We start from the raw sequence: 19600 nt of genomic DNA, 5'->3' as shown, positions 1-19600 counted from the left end.
CCTTAAATACGACCCACCTAAATCGCATTTCGACATGATAGTTTGGTTTCTGGGCACGTCTTAGCGATATCTCACAAATTCAGGCAGTAAAATTCAACAATGCGTCATCGTTTAGCGGATCTTTCTCTCTTTTCGCGCTGTAATGGCCAGTCGTTTACTCCGATCACCGTGCAGCATTTTCGCCGTTTCAACATTATTTATTTTCGCGCCTCTCGCGGAGCAAAAAGGGCATGGAAGGAATGCGCGGTGCATAATAAAAAGGTGCACCGGCGAGTGGGCGAGTGGGAAGCAGCGGCACGAGATAAAAGGCATGATGCACCGTCGGCACCTTTTATTTCCTGTCATTCTATTTTCTCTTTGGCCTCACTCCTACATCGTTGCAAAAAAAAGACTGCACTGACACAATGAGAAAGAGAAGAAGCTGCATCGTGACCTAAAAATTAAGTGGCTTTAGGAATTTGAGGAAATTTATGTATCAAAGGTATCAGATATCGATTTATTCAGATTAATTGAATATGTATTGCGAAATTCAGTAAATTTATTGAAGAAATAATCTGAAAAATTGGGAAAGTGTTGAATATTTCCAGGTTGCAGTTTGAATTCCTTGAGAAAATCGGCTCCAAAGCGTTTGCATTAATCAAGCGACGAGTATACGATCTTTAAATTGAAAATCGTGATTTATTTCGACGAAATTCGCACGATGTTGGATAGATTGCAAAGGGATGAATGGAAATCAAATTGAATTTGAATGTTACTTGGTTCTAATTGAATTAATACACATTGTAGAAACTAATTGTTGCTGATTTCCACGTACAATAAATTCAATGGACCACTTTCTAGAGCTAAAAATAGCTGAAATTGTTGGATTCCATAAACAATTGATCAATAAACAATTTGTTCAACTATTTGCAATAGAAAAAAGGACTTTTCTTCAATAGAAATTCAAATTTTGCCAATTTTCTCCAAAATGTACAGTGCTTGAACATATTTTCTCGGCATATTCCGATTCCTCTCGTCGAGATCTGTCCCGAAGGTGTATGCCACTTATTGGGGAAACTCTTCGTTTTGAAATTAAATCGGATTTCAAGTAAGGAGACAGCAATTACCATTTGAAAAGCACGGTAACTTTCCAGCAAATTTCCTCAAAAAATTACAGTGCTTCTTAAATCAATTTAGGCTTTAACTGAATCCTAAAGGATGAGTTTATGCATTGGCAACAAGCATTTTCCAGGCTTTTGCAGTATCATTCCTCTTTAAAACAACCTGCAAATAAATTATACATATTTTCATTCCTATTTTCTAATGGCTTGAATTTCCCAAGAACTAATAAATCAATATTTAGCTTGACATCTTCTTTTAAAACAAAATGTTGTATGTTGCAGGTGCGATATTCACAGAGGACCAAAAGGACAGCAGCACGGAGCTGGCCTTCAAGTACGCCGTCTACAGAATTAACAAGGACAAAACCCTACTGCCAAAAACAACATTAGTCTACGACATCCAGTACGTGCCCAAAGATGACAGCTTCCACGCCTCGAAAAAAGGTGAAAAAGTTGCACTAATCTTGGCGAAAAGTCGACAGACAGACCCGCGCGGCAACAACTTATCAGACAAAAGTTTCCGTAGGAAAATAGCAGGCTTGCGGCACGCGGAAAGCATTCCTTTTATTATGTTATTTAACATATCTTTCTGCTGCTTTACGAGAGGGCGAAAAAGCAGCGACGTGTATTATATTGCAAAGTTTTGCCGCGCGCAACTTTTTACCCACGCAGCGTACACCGGGGCTTATCTAGCCTTTTTCGCGAGACCCCTACAACAAAGCATGATTGTCTTCAAACTCGACGGCAGCAGCCTCATTATTAATTTATCAACGGGGCGCCTCGACAACGCTTTTGTCCAAATTGGATAATTTCCGCCGCACAGCAACAACAAAAAGCGGCGCCAAAGTAAGCAGGACTTTTTGTCGATTGGCCTTGTTTGCTCACGCGGAGCAAAAAGTCGTATTTGCGTCACTGCTTTAATGCTAAAAGTATTCTCGCATCACTCGTTTTCAAAGGTTAATAATTTTTAGTTTAAAGCAGAAAATAGATGGAAAATAATTCTCTAGATGGAATTAAAAATTTTCTATTATTTTACGGTCAGTGTAATGAAATTATTTTAAATATTGGCGAGAGAGTGTACCCGGGGTCATTGGCATGTTTAATTCCAAAATATGAAGAAAAAATAATAAAAACTCGCATTGCATAAAAGTGCAAAAGAATTTTACGGGATTTTTACCACAAATATCAGTACATATTGCGTAAGAGTGAACCAGGGACTCTCAGAGAAACGTTCAATCCCGAATTCAACTGCGTTGGGAGATTTTCCAAATAATAAATCAACTCAATCAATCATTTGCTGGGAAATATATTTATTTGATCCAGTGATCTTGATTCCCGCTGGCTTTGAGGGTGAAAAATAGACAAATTTACCAGCTGAATAAACCCTTGGTGTTCGAAGCCGCCAACAGATGGCGCCACTGTTTACTTTCGTAATAAATTTAATTTTAAGGCACTTCCACTGCGATTCAGATTCAATCCAGCCACAGTGCATTCTTCACTTAAAATGTTTTCTTTTAACGTGCTGAAAACTAAAATCAGTTCAGCCAATCGCCGTAGAATCGTGAAGAACTATTTTTAGAAATAAAAAATCTTTTCCGACGATTCTACGGCGAATGGCTGGACTGATTTTGGTCTTCAGAACGTCAAAAGAAAGAATATTAAGTGAAGAACCCACATTTGTTTAATTGAATCTGAAATCGCAGCGAAAGTGCCTTTAAAATAATTATTTTTAAGAAAGTATACGCTGGCGCCATCTGTTGGCGGCCTTGAACACTAGGGGTTATTGCAACTAGTGAATTAGAAAGTAATTTAGTAGCCTTCACAGCCAACTAACTGTTTAGTTTTTTTTTAATTTTTAAATCTTATTTAACCGTTTAAAATTTTTGAAATATAAAAAGTTAATTCAAATTCAAAATAAATTCATGAAGTCAGTGTGGATATGTTGAAATAATTATCACACGCTTGGCGTATGTGTGTGTTCGTTTTGCATGTTTGCGAATAATGCTTAACGCGAGCCATTACACACGTTTTGCTGTCGCCGAGGAAGCCTTTCCTTGGCAGCGATAATTGGTTTTTGTGCCGAACAGCCAGGACTCGAAGCGCAATATATGATCGACTTTTTGTCTGCAGCTTGGAAAGAAAATATTTGGCCGAAAAGAGCGTGTTCTTGTCGTCTCTCCTCTTTTTTTTGTATGCATAATTTGATTCGGCGACAAAACTTTTCTTGGCATCTGCATCGATTTTGCTCTGCTGCTGATACATCCTGACTGGTGTACAATTTTTTTTTTGCCGCCATCCCTCATCTCTCGTCTCCGCGCTTTCTCCTTCATCCGACGTGGCATTAGAATTTCACAGATCAAAACTTTTTGTGTGTTCAGCTGCTACTGCGGGGAGGGATGAAAGTCGTAATTTAATCTGCTTCGCGCGCCTCGCGATTTTGCAGAAAAAAATAAACTAAAATATATATATTTCAACTTGACGGATTCGACGTCGAATGACGAGCGAGTTGTCAACCGACGGCGAGATAAATGAAAAGAGAAGAGGCTCAATATGAATTTAGAGAGATTTTGGAGGATATTTCAGCATTAGTAAACGCATTAATATAGTCTAGACGTTATTTTTGTTCAATCCTAGCTAGACTTCTGTATTTTGGGCATTATTGGTTGCGTCCGTCTGGTTTTTCCACGAGTTTTTGGGACGTAAAAAGCAAAAAATAAGTAAGTCGTTCCGATTAGTATGAATTAATTCATTTTATCTGAATTTTAAAACTATTTTAACTTGATTAAATGCTAAATCGTTGATCTAATCTTTAGAAGTGTTTTTTATCCTCTAAAATTGGTGCAAAAATACTCCAAATTCAAGCGTATTGATCACGATTTCCAGATGTTTAAACCGTGGATGAGTAAGATAGATATTTTAAATTATTCCAAAAAGTTCTGTGAAAAGTCTTCGAAAATTTCCAGAAATATTCGGACTATAGTTACTATAAATTGCATGCAGTATTATTTTTTGCAGTGTCTGTTGGTTAGATTAAGATTGTTTTAAAATTAGAGTAAATTGTAATTAATAATGTTTAAAATGTTTTTTTTGTTCAAGTTAAATATGCATTGTAAAAAATATTATTTAATTTTATTAATTATAAAAATTAATTTTTAATGTTTATGCTTTATATATATTTTTATTTTTTTAATTATAAATTTTTATTTTTTTATTTAATTTTAATTGTGCAAGTTTAAAATGATAATTTAGTTTTATAAATTTTTCACGCAAATCACTTGCTTTTATGCATTATCTATTTAACAACTTTTGAAGCAACAGACGATTATCTTAAATTTGTTACATCAAATAACCATGCAAGAATAAATTAAGAGGACCCCAGAACGGTCTTTTTATTTTTTGTAAAATGTCTGCCCTTTTGCCTACCTCTCTCGATAATTTCTTTGTAAAGCCTTGTCAGATTTTAAGACAGAAAAGTAGGCAGGAAACACGGGGAAACACTAAATTTTTCTTTCTATAAGACTACGTAAACAACACAAATTGCAAAAAGCTGCTCGGAAATTGAATTTGTATATTATGCGCACATTGCACGTTTTGGGGAAACTTGAAAGCTTTTCCTCATTGTTAATCATGGATATGCACACAGCTTGATCAGATTGCAGAAAAAGGCAAAGTTTTCATTAAAAATCCACTCGATCTTTGTTATTTTACTTCTTGAATATTTAACTAAATTGTTAAAATGAGGAATTTTCTGGAAAACTCCCTCATTTTCGGCGAAGAAAGAAGGAAAATGCCCCGTGGTGGTGAAAATAACGATTTATTATACTCACGAAATTAGGACGCCCGGGCTTCTCTCTCTCTCCCTTCATTCATGCATTAATTAATCGTGCGCGAGACTCCTTTGTGCATGCACAGCCCGTCATTAAACACAAAAAGTGAGGACGCGGATCCGTCCTTATTTGTGTTTATGAATATCGCGCACGACAGGCGCACACGTAAATTCACTTGCGGTATTGTTCCTCCGGCACGTTTCGCAGCAATGTGCCGCGTTTCACGCAGTATTTATGGTAAAAGTTTTTACCTGCATTGTCCTTGCTTAATTTGGTTTTAAAATTATTTTGGTGAGCTGTGCAACAAGTTAAATATAGTTCAAATGGAAATGTCTCTTTTTTAAAAGCTTCATTTGTCTTAAAGAGGAATGATACTGCAAAAGCCTGGAAAATGCTTGTTGCCAATGCATAAACTCATCCCTTAGGATTCAGTTAAAGCCTAAATTGGCCTAAGAAGCACAGTAATTTTTCGAGAAAATTGGCTGGAAAGTTAGCGTGCTTTTCAAATGGTAATGGCTGTCTCCTTACTTGAAATCCGATTTAATTTCAAAACCAAGAGTTTCCCCAATAAGTGGCATACACCGTTGGACAGATCTCGACGAGAGGAATCGGAATATGCCAAGAAAATATGTTCAAGCACTGTACATTTTGGAGAAAATTGGCAAAATTTGAATTTTTATTGAAGGAAGGTTCATTTTTTATTATTGCAAATTGTTGAACAAATTGTTTATCGATCAATTGTTTATGGCATCCAACAATTCAAATTATTTTCAATTGTTGCCCAGTATCATTCCACTTTAATCCATTATCTATATGCATCCCTAAATTATCTGACGATGATATTTTCGGCTTGAACTTTCTAAAACAAATCTATAAGTTAGCTTTTGCGCTTCAACACATAAAATAAAAAAAGATCAAGCTTAAATTAATTGAAATTTTCATTTTTTAAATTCACAAGAAGCCTAATTTCTTTTTTTTAACAGTTGGAAATTTTCAAAACAACCTCATGTAGCCAAAACTTCACGTTTTATGTAAAATTTTCATCATTTGTTTGTTAGTTAAATTGATAATATTATCCTCATTTAGGTGCCAACAATGATTCGAAATATTCTCTCTGTGATTCGATTTCACGAGGTGTTAACTAGAAGAGCAAATGGATAAACTTTATCCCATTAAATGCGAGCAGGAAGCAGTGCAATATGTGCGTTTAGAGACGGGCGTTCAAACTTTATCCCTTTCGCGAAACAAGCACATAGAGAGACGAAGTGTTGGCTGTTCCATCGAAGGGGAGCGTGGCGAAACGCATTACGCGATGAAAATCGAACCCTGCCCGAGATTATTATGTGCCTTATCCTCGGCGAAAGAGAGAGAGAGAGAGCATCTCGGCAGCAGCGACGAGACTTCATTTCCATGCGCGCTGATTGGCGCGAACGCGTCGCAGGCCAAAAGTTGATTCCGGCGGTCGGTCGCCGGTCGAAGCGCCGTCGAGGGGCTTGTAATTGGATTCTGTCTAATAAATTTTAGCAAACGACGACGAGCAGCCCTCGAGATGTTTTGGCTTGGCACTCATTTTTTTCCTTGCTTGCTACTTTCGAATTTTACTGCGGGTAAACGCCTGCCTTTTTATTGTTTCATATTTTATGGTTGAAAACATGAAAGCGTCAGCGTCCATCGAAATAATAGACTCAAAAATTGAAATAAATTGAGTACGTAGACTATGTAAAAGAAGGGTTAACCTATTTTGGCTATTTTACAAAGCCACATTTTGAGTAATGTTTTTAATGTTTTAAATTGCACTTTAAGGCCATCCGATAATGATTATTTTTTGTAAACCAAAGCAAATTAATGGTTATACTTTGGGAAAACGGAAAAAATTAAAAACCCCTAAATTATAATGGAATAAATTGTACGCCAAATAAAGCAGTGCTGCTCTTAAAAAACAACCTTGTGTATTTTGAGTGGTAAAATTTTTGTAGTCCCTGTTAATTAGTGCTATGATTGTAAAGAAATTTAATTTGGGATTCATAATTTCGATTCATGTTGCCGATGGACAATGGATGCTTATGAAGAGCTTTATACTTTCTTAAAATGAATTAATATATTTCAAGTGAAGCTTTGTGTAGTGGTTGCTAATTTCCTTTGTAGTTAAACAAGAATTTTCTGTTCTGGGAGAAAACAAACACCTCGCTAAATGCATTTGAGAGAGCTGTGTTTAATTTTAACATTAATAAGATCAATGGTAAAATTGTTCTTGTGGTATCTTGATGAAATTACCAAAAAATGGATTAAATAATAGGGGAGGGATATTATTTTAATCAAAATTGAATTTATTAAGCGATTGAATAACATATATGTATGTAATGTAGCTGCTTAGTATTTTTTATTTAAAATTTAATGTTTTAGAATTTTAATCTTAATTCAATTTTACAATTTATGTTTGGTCTGTACCATAGATTTTTTAATATTTTCCTTTTTGTTTAATAAAAATGAAACTTAAAGTGCGCTCATACGACAGAGTAAACTATATTTCAATCAGTATTACCTCTTATCCCTGTTAAAACTTTAATTTCCTATGCGATTCAATTAAGAATGTAAACCAAACTCCTCTAAACTCTAAAAGAAAAACACATTTTTCCTCTTCATTCTCTAACAGTTATTTCTACCTCATGATTTGGAGTAAATAATTTTTTTATAATTGACCAGTTGCATAAACCCTTAGTGTTCGAAGCCGCAAACAGATGGCGTTACCGTATACTTTCTTAAAAAATTATTTTTAAGGCACTTTCACTGCGATTTTAGACTCAATCTAGCTTCTGTCCATTCTTCACTACTTAATTTTCTTTCGTTTGACGTGCTTAAAACCAAAATCGGTTAAGCCAATCGCCGTAGAAACATTGGAAAAGATTTTTTTATTTCGAAAAAAAGTTTTTCACGACTCTAAGGCGATTTGCTGAGCCGATTTTGGTTTTCAGCACGTCAAAAGAAAGCATATTAAGTGAAGAATGCACAGTAGCTTGTTTGAGTCTGAAATCACAGCGGAAGTGCCTTAAAATTAAATTTATTAATAAATTAAACGGTGGTGCCATCTGTTGGTGGCTTCCAACACTTAGGGTTTATACAACAGGTCAATTGCCAGTTGTTGCGGCTTTATTCTCCACCTTCTTTTGACCGAGATAAATGTACAAACAAACCCTAGCTTCTTTCCATCTCACTATATAGCTAAGGTAGAATATTTCGCTCTCGTCGTTAGTTGGCACTTGTGCGTTCTCGCCATTCTACAGAGAAGCAGCGTGGTGATTACAAGCTGCAACACATCAGGTGTTTGATGAAGCGAACGTGTAATGAACGCAAATTGTGTGCAATCTCGGCTGTGATGAGAGGTGCGTGACGCAAATGTAGGCCAACTATGCAAATTCACTCTGCGCATAGCGGGCAAAAAAATATGCATTGCAAAATCAGACTTGCAGCCAAGTAGTGCGCGAAAGATGCTCGGCGCACGCTTAATCAGAGTAAAAACGCAGCTCGGCGGAGTACTAGTAATGGCCCGGTGCCAAATTTACACTGTGCCTCATCTCGAGTAGGACCCGAGAAACGTAACTCTCTTGATACAGCCCCGGAGGGACTCTGCTAATGACAGTGAAGGCAAGAAACCGAGTCGCACAGAGCTTGTCATAAAACACAAACCGCGCGCAAGCTGCTGTTTCTGCTGCGCTATTTATGTGGACCAATAATTGCGGCTGCCCCTTTGCAACGTCGCCTCTCCCCAACTTAATTACACACGCACCCTAGGACTAAAAGGAGAAGTTCCACGGCACTAATTCCGATATTTGTTTGTGAAAGGAATTCCGTCTCCTTCTAATAAGGTCAAATTGTTATTTAAATTTATAAATTCTTTTCAATTTTCAGTCCTAAAAGAGAGAGTAGCTAGTAAAACAGCGATTTTTTTCGGTTTTGGGCTCTGTTAAGACGGTATTTCGTGTAAATAAAATAGAAAGCAATTTTCAGGGGTTGTCATATTTACTTTTCTTTCAAATAGGGCTTTTAAGTTGAACTCAGTAGATTTTATTTGAAAAATTTCAGCAACATAATCTTTCATGAATCAATAAGATCTGCTTTAAAACATTCACTGAATATCAGCTTTACAAATAAAAGTGTTCAAACTCATTCAAATAATAAATATCAGAAGGAAAAACCAGCCATTCCTTGGTGAGAGTCATCTTTTTGTTTTTCCTACTGTTTTCAGCAGCCCTATTTCACGGAATAAATACGCACAAGTTGTATAATCCCTTAGTGATCGAAGTCTCCAACAGATTGCGCCACCATATAATTTAGTCATAAAATTAAATTTAGAGCAATTTAGCTGCGAATTCAGACTCAATCCTGCCACTGCATTCTTTACATAATATGCCTTCTTTTGACGGAATGAAAACAAAAAACGGTCAATTCAATAACCGTAAATTCGTGACAGAAATTTTTTTTAAATATTAAATCTTCCTTTACGGTGAATGGCTGGACTCATTTTGGTTTTCAGCACGTAAAAAGAAATCATATTGAAGTGAAGAACCAACAATGGCTGGATTGAGTCCGAAATCGCAGCGGAAGTGCCTAAAAATTATTTTTTTTATGAAAGTATACAGTGGCGCCATCTTCAAACACTTAGGGTTTATACAACTGGGGAATTATAAATTATTTAAAATGATTTTCATTTTAAAATCAATCGTGACTTTATTATACAAGACCTTGAAACACATAAAATTGGCCACTTCAACCTCATTGAAAAAAGAATAGAAATTTCCCATCAAAGGCAAACACACCCGGGGGATGTTTCGTCAGCCTGCGAAAACAAACAGATCAAAAAAGTATAAATAAAAATTGTGCACTTCAGAGTGGTCTGTTGGTAGGGAATATTTTTTGATAAAATTGAAATCGCACTCAACCAATATAATCCTCGAAATTTGTCACTCTCTCGTGTGTGCCACCGTGGGAATGGTACGTGTTGCCGTAATTTTCAACTAGCGAGAGTGCGTCCGCCGGGTACGCGAATTGGGACGTTCAAACCGCACCCGCGGCGTGCACAATATTTCAGGCGAAGCCATTCACTCGTAACTAGCGACAATATCCGCCTGTTTGTTTTATCGCCGCGGCCATATGGAGCTGAGGCGAACATTCGTCATACGCTATTTGCATATATTTCCCAACGAGAAAAGTTGTGTGTGTGAGAGTGTTGTTGCTGAAACATTAACGCTTTTCCAGCTGAACGGCTAGATACCGACCGAGTTTCATGCAAAACTGCTGTTTTTTTTTTTATTTTTTATTAGCTCAACGCCGCTGAATTTGAAATTCAAGCGGAATAATAAATCACTAGGTATACACATACACAACTCTGCTATTTGCAACTAACACGGCGGATTTTAAATACAGCAGAAAGGTAGGATTTGGTAATATATACAGCAAAAACGGCTGACGGAGGGGTGTAAAATTTCTTCGCTAAAAGCTTTTTAATGGAAATTCAGCGTTTAATGTAATTATGATAAAATAGCTGCATGCGGGGAATCATAATGAAGATTAATTTATAATTAATTGTTCGCAGCAAGAAGTTTTTAATTTTATACCAATTTTTCCACCATGCCGCAGATTTTGACACCTCCCGTCGAGATTTATCCAATAGCTGTGAAATATGATTAGATTTTAAGCATTTTGAGTAGGGAGAGATGCTAATTTTTCAACCAATTTTCTCAAAAGGCTGTACACCTGTATAGGTCAATTTTGACGTTAACTGAATTCTTAATAGCGAATAATTAACGATTTGGCAACTAGGATTTTTTGCAGTATAAATCTTTTTTATCACATTAAAACCAGCGGGGTCCAGATGCGCGATAAAATTGGTTCGCACTGCGCAGATCCAAGATGGCGTCTGAATGCCGGAAACAAAAAGCTCTCTTTGGATTGCCGTACGAGTGTCAAGATTTTGTTTTTACGATCCAAAAGACACAATTAGTTCCAGTAATGCAAATTATACGTCAAAATATTGACGAAAACTTGCTTCTTTTCCCGCAATTTCACGTGACCGTTTTTTCGCGCCTTACTCCACCGTACGCCATATCTGCGCGTCGCACGAATCAGGCTTCCGCTGATTAAAACATGTTAAACGGTATCTGAAATTCTGGAGTTCACAGCGTTTTTAAATTATTTGTTTATATATATAAAATCTACAGAAATTTTAAAAAATTGCAAGTTGACAAAAGAGCTAAAAAGGCAAAAATCAATAGCTGCACAATTTTTATACAAAACCACGGGAGAAACAAGCTGCAAAAATCCTACAAATATCCTCAAAAAACCTTGATCTGCAAAAAACCAAATTATTCCCATGCCCAGTCCAGTTGTTCAGACGAAATTCTCTCTACTTTCCTATAGCAATTATTCAGCCCTGAAAACCCCTGAAAATTCCAGTTATAACTTATCCTTTTTTGTGGCATCATTCCTCTTGTGGTCTACATCAGCCCATATTTCATAAATTCATAGAGATAAATTCGGCTTGCGAATTTTTTCCAAGTGTCGTTCTTCGTGAAAAGTTGTGCCAAAGTCACAATTCAATTTCAACGATGCGGAGGCAGCAAAAGATGACACTTCTTCTTCTTCTTCGGCTGGCCCTTCTGAGATTTCGTGACGTGAGATTCAATTAAAATGCTGGCAGGCATGTTTATTCTGTCGCGGGCGATCCATCTTGCAACACTTCTATACTTTCCCGCCGCTCCTGTTGTATGTGTGTGTGTGCAAAACCAACACACGCGCTTTTATAAGGTTCCCGTCTCGCCCCATTGCTATGCTGCTGTGTTTCAGGGTTGAAATATCGCGCCGGCAGGCAGGTCCCTTTAGATTCGCGCAGTCTCAGCCTTTTATGAACGGAGCAGGGGCCGGAAAAAAAAATACCAAGAGGCCCTCGGGGAGTGCGAAACTTTGCTATATTTATACTGGAAAAACAACGCTTGCTTGCTTGCCTGTATGAAAGCTTTGCGTTTTGCATTTCTCAAGCAGCAGCGGAAAAAAGCGGGAAATCCGGTTTAATTAGGAATCCTGGCTTTTGAGAGTTAATAAATTGGAGAGGGTAAAAGGTGATTTCTTTTGTCTTCTACATCTCTAAAAAGCAACTCACAGCATTTTAAAACTATTAAAAGTTTTTAGTTTTAAAGAAGCCTAAATATAAAAATATAAATCCTAATTTTGCACGTTTTTGTGGATTTAATATTTTTTTATTTCAAAAAATAGTTTTTCACGATTCTACGGCGATTGGCTGAAACAATTTTATAGTTTTCAGCACGTCAAAAATTAGCAAATTAAGTGAAGAATGCACAGTAGCTAGATTGAGTCTGACATCGCAGCGGAAGTTCCTTAAAATCGAAAGTCTACGGTGGCACCATCTGTTGGCGGCTTCGAACACTTAAGGTTTATGCAACTGGTGAATTGCGAGTTTTTTCCTCAAGTGTCAATTTTTTAGAGAATGATTAAAGAACAAGATTCAGCACAATTTTCAGTTTCAAAAATAAAAATATTCATTTCAATACTTGAAAGCTCATCATTAAAAATATGCTGAGTTAAATTTTCAGTGAAAATGTTTCATTTCAAACCTTAATATTTAAAAATAAATTATGAAAGATGCCGATCAAGTTTAAAAATTATGTAGGGAGGAACAAATCAAATTTTTTTGTCAAAAGTTTGTTTGAAGGGCGACATATTATTCGAAAACAAAATAAAATTATTCAATATTTGTGTTCGTAGCATGCCAACAAGTGCACGGCGGGGTGCAAGCCGTGTTCGGCCCCTCGGAGCCGATGCTGGGGGCGCACATCCACTCGATCTGCGACGCGCTCGACATTCCGCATCTCGAGGCCAGGCTGGACCTCGACCCCGAGATCAAGGAGTTCTCCATCAACCTGCACCCCGCACAACCGCTCCTGAACGCTGCCTACCAGGATGTGATGGCCTTCCTCAACTGGACCAGGGTGGCCATCGTCTACGAGGAAGATTACGGTGAGCGAAATAACTTGTATATGCTTTTTAAAATGTTATTCGTGAAATATTCGGACTAGCTTCTGTTGATTGCATGCAGTAATTATTGCAGTATCTCATATTATTGGATGGCATTGCATCAAAATCAGAGAAAATAGTTACAAAAACCACATTTATATGCCTTAAATAAAGTGAGTATAAAAATGAAATCTTAAAGTAATTACACACATCGTTTGGAATATATACTTTAATACATTATAACTCTATTTTTGTTTATTTATTGTAAATTCAAAATTTTAAAATTTATTTTATTTTTTACCCTGATGATGATTTATATTTTGATTGTACAATTTAATATACTTTCAAGATATTGAGTAAATTATTTTAACTATATAAATGAGGTAAGTAAATTGGTCTCTATATTCAAGAATTAAATGATTGCTTTCAGAGCATCCGTTGCATGAATGTATTATTTTAATTTACTATGCAAAAATAAATGAAAAACTTGTTAATTTCCGAATTTCAATTTAAAATTCAAGTGTCTGCTGACTTAATATAATTGCAAAAATTCAGAAATTGACCAGTTGCATAAAGCCTTAGTTATTGAAGCCGCCAACAGATGGCGCAACCACAGACTTTCTTAAAAATTTTGTTTTAAGCGGTTTTAAGGCATTTCCGCTGCGATTTCAGACTCAATCTAGCTATTTTGCTTTTTTTAATTAATTTGCTAATTTTTGACGTGCTGAAAACCAAAATCGGTTCAGCCATTCGCCGTAGAAACGTTGGAAAAGATTTGTTATTTAAAAAATAGTTTTTCACGATTCTACGGCGATTGGCTGAACCGATTTTGGTTTTCAGCACGTCAAAAAATAGCAAATTAATTGAAGAATGCACAGTAGCTAGATTGAGTCTGAAATCACAGCGGAAGTGCCTTAAAATCGAAAGTCTACGGTGGCGCCATCTGTTGGCGGCTTCGAACGCTTAGGGTTTATGCAACTGGTGAATTAAAAAATAATTCTGCCCTTTTTGCAGTGCTGTTTAAACCTGCAGCATTTTATTCAGTATTTAATAATTAACCTGATATTCATGCCCGAGTTAAATCGTTACACGCATTTAAAACATTTTGGCAAAAAGTACAGAATCATCGGCTAAACTGTAATGGATGAAGCAATCCCGCAAACTTGATCTTTTTCCAATTGGAAGCGCAGCTTGACGTCACGACGATCAAATCCATCGTCTGCGTTTGGCTATAATATAGAAAAAGCAAATTATGCAAACCTGCTCTTTTTAGCCTTATTATTTTTAAATTTTCTCCAGCGATGATTCCTCCGAACGGCGTCCAACCCGATTTAAAGCATTTTTAGACTTCCATTCGGGATATATTTGTTTCGCGTGCTGGCAAAAAGGGTCGCGTTCCACACGTTCGCGGCGGATTAGGCGCGCCGCAATCATGCCAGCTCGCCAACAAAGTAATTTCCGCGCGCGGCTGAAAACAGGAAAACAAACGGCGAAACTGCAGATAAGGACGCACGACCGGGCTCTCCAGGCCCCGCTGATTCGTAATTATCGTTATTTGGCGAGCATCGGGGGGCCTGGCTCGTTGCAAAACCGCACTTGGCCACATCTGTGCGGCGGTCACCAGCGCCGAACAACCACTGATGTCACGTGTCAAAATGAGCTCGGCGCAAAATGTTTCATTGCACTCAATGTCAAAGTATGTATTTATGGATATGGAATTTGATTTTGGGCAATAATTAAAATTGATGCGCGCGATCATTAAAATATTAGTTAAGGTGTACTAAAATGGAAATTTATTGGTTTATAAAACCCAAAAATTCAGTAAACCATTCAGTAACCAAAATTTGAATCTAAGTTAATCAATATCTTCTGCCTTGAATGTACAAGGAAAGATTTTTAATATTATCTTTAGTTTAATATGTATTTTTATTGAATTTTCGTTATGAGAATGAGTAAAAGTCATGCAAACTAAGTAATTTAATAATTGTCTGAAGCTACTCTAGCTGTTTAAAACAAACTGACCAATGAGCTATCCCATGCTGACTTACTGGAATTTAGGTTGTTTATTTGCTTTTGGTTGTCGTTTTTAAGAAACTAGTAAATTACGAAATGAATGAACTGACCAAGGGAAGGCGGATATCAGTTAAATTTTGAGGAGAAAAATTGAATATCATAAAGGAAGCATTCCAATTTGGACTTTTTCCTCCAATACAGCGGGGGTCAGATTCGTGCGACGCGCAGATATGGCGTCTGGTGGAGTATGGCGTAAAAAAACCGTCACGAGAAAATGCGCGAAAGGTTTTGATCAATATTGTGACATAATTTGCATTACTTGCACTAATTGTGTCTTTTGGATCGTAAAAACAAACTCTTGACACTCGTACGGCAATCCAAAGAAAGCTTTCGGTTCCCCCATTCTTGGATCTGCGCAGTGGAAACCAATTTTATCGCACATCTGGACCCCACTGATCCAATAAAAATCAATTAAATACAAACAAATATCTTCTTACATTTCAATCCTTGCATAAATTTCAGTTTCTTTAAATCAACATTAAACTGAATACGTTTTTTGAAAGCACAAGCCGACAATTCGTCCTAAACTGTCTAGACTTGTAATGTTTTTCCCCCAATAAAAATTAATTTAAAAAAAATCCATGTTCAGTTCATCACATATGGGCGTAGCATTATTAAGCAAATCGAAATTTCTGTTCAAATTGATAGTGTTGACAGTTGCAATTGCATCGTCCTACATTGATTCGCAGTGTTAATTTGAATGCAATCGACTCGCCAGTCGCCAACATGCATATTTGTTCTCAATCGACTATCCCATTTGTGCGAGCAATCGTGCGCATTACGCTCGAGACTAATCTCGCAAACAATTCATGGCTGCACTCTCTGCCGACTACATTAACCAGATTTACCGAGAGGATATTGCTAGTGGATGGATTACCAAAGGTTTGACAACAATGGGGGCACCTTTTTCTGGCTCGTCGTGACAGAAAATAATATCTCAAGAGGTCGTCTGATTGGCACGTTCAGCCTTTTGACCCTATTTCTCCCCTGCGCTCTTTTTTAAATAAAATAAGCTTTTGCGTTCTCTGCCGGAAAAGTTGGCTGTTAGCGGTCGTAAAGAGAGTTTTATTGCGCTTCGCAAGTCGGTTTGATGGAATATGGAGTCATTAAGCGTCTCTTCAAAAAAGCAGATGTTGCAAAACTGCTGAATCATGGATGTTTCAACATTTTCCATAAATTCCAGTTGGACAATAAATTGATTTCTATAATGACATGCTTCAATTGCAGAGTTTTTTAATATAAAAGCGATATATTTTGATATGTGACTTAAAGATATAATTCTTAACGTCCAAAAAGTCATTAATTAATTTTTCTTTTACCCTAAAATTCTAATTCACAATACAAAAGTCATAATTCCATCTTGAATGTGCCTTTTTCAGGACTGATCAAATTGCGCGAGCTGGTGCGGAGCGAACACGAAGTGGACGTGTACCTTCGCCAGGTGACGCCAGACTCGTACAGACGCGTGCTCAAGGAGATCAAGGCTAAGGAAATCTACAATCTGGTGGTGGACACACGGCCAGAGAACATGCAACACTTCCTCAAAGGCGTAAGTGTACACGCGTCTCTCTGCCTCACTCGCAGATGCTACGCACGTTGCGTGGAGAACGGAGATAAAAATAACAACAACCCTTACCTTTTTGTCGGCAGATCCTGCAACTACAAATGAACGACTACAAGTACCACTACCTATTCACTACATTTGTGAGTCATTTTTTTATTATTATTGTTCTCTAATTTATTGAATTGGATTTTTTGCTGATAGTAAAATGATTGACACTGCTAAATATTGATTTTTTGAACTTAATTTAACTTTAAAACATTTGATAAATGTTATAACCATGCAAAAATGTTAAATCATTCTGATTTACTATACCCTCTACCTGGAGTGTAGAATTTCCAAATTCCAGATATAATTAAACAAAAAATCGCGACCATTATCTTGACAATTTCCTCCCACACCACCAAAACCAAAAAAATCGCTTCTTACTAAATCGCATACTTGTGTCAGACCAGAAGAAGTATTATTTATAATTTTAAAAATCTTGGTTTTCTCTTCAGGCTACTTAATATTTAATTTTTTGTGTTGGGAAAATTGAGATTGGAAAACTAAAAATAAAATCGTGAAAGAAACGTCGCATAAAAAAGGCATGATTTAGTTCAATTTTTGTTTTATAAAAATATTTAATTGACCAGTTGCATAAAACCCTTAGTTATTAAAGCCGCCAACAGATAGCGCAACCACAGACTTTCTTAAAAATTTTGTTTTAAGCGGTTTTAAGGCATTTCTGCTGCGATTTCAGACTCAATCTAGCTATTTTACTTTTTTTTAATTAATTTGCTTTTTTTGACGTTCTGAAAACCAAAATCGGTTCAGCCATTCGCCGTAGAAACGTTGGAAAAGATTTTTTTTATTTCAAAAAATAGTTTTTCACGATTCTACGGCGATTGGCTGAACCGATTTTGGTTTTCAGCACGTCAAAAATTAGCAAATTAATTGAAGAATGCACAGTAACTAGATTGAGTCTGAAATCGCAGCGGATGTGCCTTAAAATCGAAAGTCTACGGTGGCGCCATCTGTTGGCGGCTTCGAAAACTTAGGGTTTATGCAACTGGTGAATTGCCCCAAACATTGCCCTTTTAATTGCTGAGAACGACTAAATGAGCCTGTAAAAATGACTAAATATTTAAAAAAAATTAATTTAAAAAAAGGTTTTTAATTTTTTTTAATTTAAACGGGTTTGAAAGAAAGGCTTGATATTTAGAGGCACGTGTTGTTTGTATCTTTCGCAGGACATCGAGACGTTCGATCTGGAGGACTTCAAGTACAACTTCGTGAACATGACCGCATTCCGCATCGTCGACGCCGAAGACGTGGGTGTGCGCGAGATTTTGCGCGACATGGAACGCTTCCAGCCGGTGGGGCACAGCATTTTAAACAAATCACGTATCATCCAGGTGATTCTCACTTTACTCGCACGTAGGGGCCACTTTCGGCGTTGCGGTTTACGAGTAGGCCGCATAGTCATCTCGCGTAACACACCCTCTGGGAGCACCTGGCACTCGCGCCATTCAAGATAGACGCGTGAATGGCGCTTCCTGCACGAACCCTTTTTACGGCCCAAACCTCACGCACCTCCTAAATACGTGGAGATTGCGCCTCGTCTCATCTCAACAAAACAAAACAAAAACAAAAATCAATGCCCGCAGTCCGTGCTGCAATCTTAATAAATAAAATCAAATTTAGAATCAGACACTTAATTTCAAAAGCAGTTTTTTTTTATTTTTGAATGTAACCCTGGCCTAATTCGACCCTCAGCAATCCAGGGGTACTTTTAGAAAGCCCACAGGGTTGCAAAAAACCTGTTTAAAAAAATGTAGTGCAGTAGTAAAATGTAAAATGCGTTTTTTTTTCAATTTTTACCAGTTTCTTTGCAGGCAATGTTTTCACATTAATTTTAAATTATTAGCACATAACCTCGACTTGAAAAATTGTCAGAGATAAATTTTTGGAGAAATTGAGGCTGAAAAATGGCAATTCACCAGTTGCATTAAGCCGCCAACAGATGGTGCCACCGTAGACTTTCGATTTTAAGGCACTTCCGCTGCGATTTCAGACTCAATCTAGCTACTGTGCATTCTTTAATTAATTTGCTATTTTTTGACGTGCTGAAAACCAAAATCTGTTCAGCCAATCGCCGTAGAATCGTGAAAAACTATTTTTTTGAAATAAAAAAATCTTTTCCAACGTTTCTACGGTGAATGGCTGAACCGATTTTGGTTTTCAGCACGTCAAAAAAAGCAAATTAATTAAAAAAAAGTAAAATAGCTAGATTGAGTCTGAAATCGCAGCGGAAATGCCTTAAAACCGCTTAAAACAAAATTTTTAAAAAAGTCTGTGGTTGCGCCATCTGTTGGCGGCTTCAATAACTAAGGGTTTATGCAACTGGTCAATTTAAAAGAAAATATCTGCACATTGGAGGAAATTTTGAGCACTCCGTCCAAAATTTTAGATTTTCACTAAAGAAAAATGGAATAGATTAATTTCTTGCAATTTTTTCACAAGAAATTGGTAAAAATTGAGTGGTTAAAAACCAAATGCAACCCTGCAAGGCCAGCGGTTCGAAACATTTTCTCTTTGTGTGAAAAAAAATAAATCTAAGCCTGAAGAAACAACATCCCTATAATTCTAATCTATTATTACCAATTCCAATTTTGCGGTACAACGAACTGATTTTTCTCCGAAGGGATGATTTGATTTGCGTCCCCGACATTAGTGCTTATCTAGCAAAAGGAGCAGGGCGAATTGAAGCGCATCCCCCGGCGCCCAAATGATGATAATTGTCTCCCCTTATTTGGCGGCGAGATTGGAATACAAATGAAGTTTCGCTTTTAATTTTGACGTGCGTTTGTTGCAGGCCGAGCCAGCCTTAATGTTTGATTCAGTTCATGTGTTCGCGATTGGCCTGCAGACTCTCGAGCAGAGTCACACCCTGCGCATCTCAAACGTTTCCTGCGAGGACGAGCTACCGTGGGACGGAGGACTCAGCCTCATCAATTACATCAACTCGGCAA

At 37.1% G+C, this 19600-nt stretch overlaps 1 protein-coding gene across 1 annotated transcript in view; it reads left to right on the top strand.

Annotated features, from left to right (window-relative positions):
* Window positions 1–19600, top strand: part of LOC135945872 (glutamate receptor ionotropic, kainate 2-like) — a 54229-nt gene that overhangs the window by 20411 nt on the left and 14218 nt on the right. Inside the window, exons 2-7 of the mRNA XM_065493796.1 lie at window positions 1383–1544; window positions 12704–12955; window positions 16405–16574; window positions 16676–16729; window positions 17819–17983; window positions 19444–19596. Coding sequence (XP_065349868.1) covers window positions 1383–1544; window positions 12704–12955; window positions 16405–16574; window positions 16676–16729; window positions 17819–17983; window positions 19444–19596 — 956 coding nt within the window. The remainder of the gene's footprint in view (window positions 1–1382; window positions 1545–12703; window positions 12956–16404; window positions 16575–16675; window positions 16730–17818; window positions 17984–19443; window positions 19597–19600) is intronic.

The sequence above is a fragment of the Cloeon dipterum genome, chromosome X (genome assembly GCF_949628265.1).
Source record: "Cloeon dipterum chromosome X, ieCloDipt1.1, whole genome shotgun sequence".
Lineage (NCBI taxonomy): Eukaryota > Metazoa > Arthropoda > Insecta > Ephemeroptera > Baetidae > Cloeon > Cloeon dipterum.
This window is presented reverse-complemented; position numbering and strand designations above follow the sequence as displayed.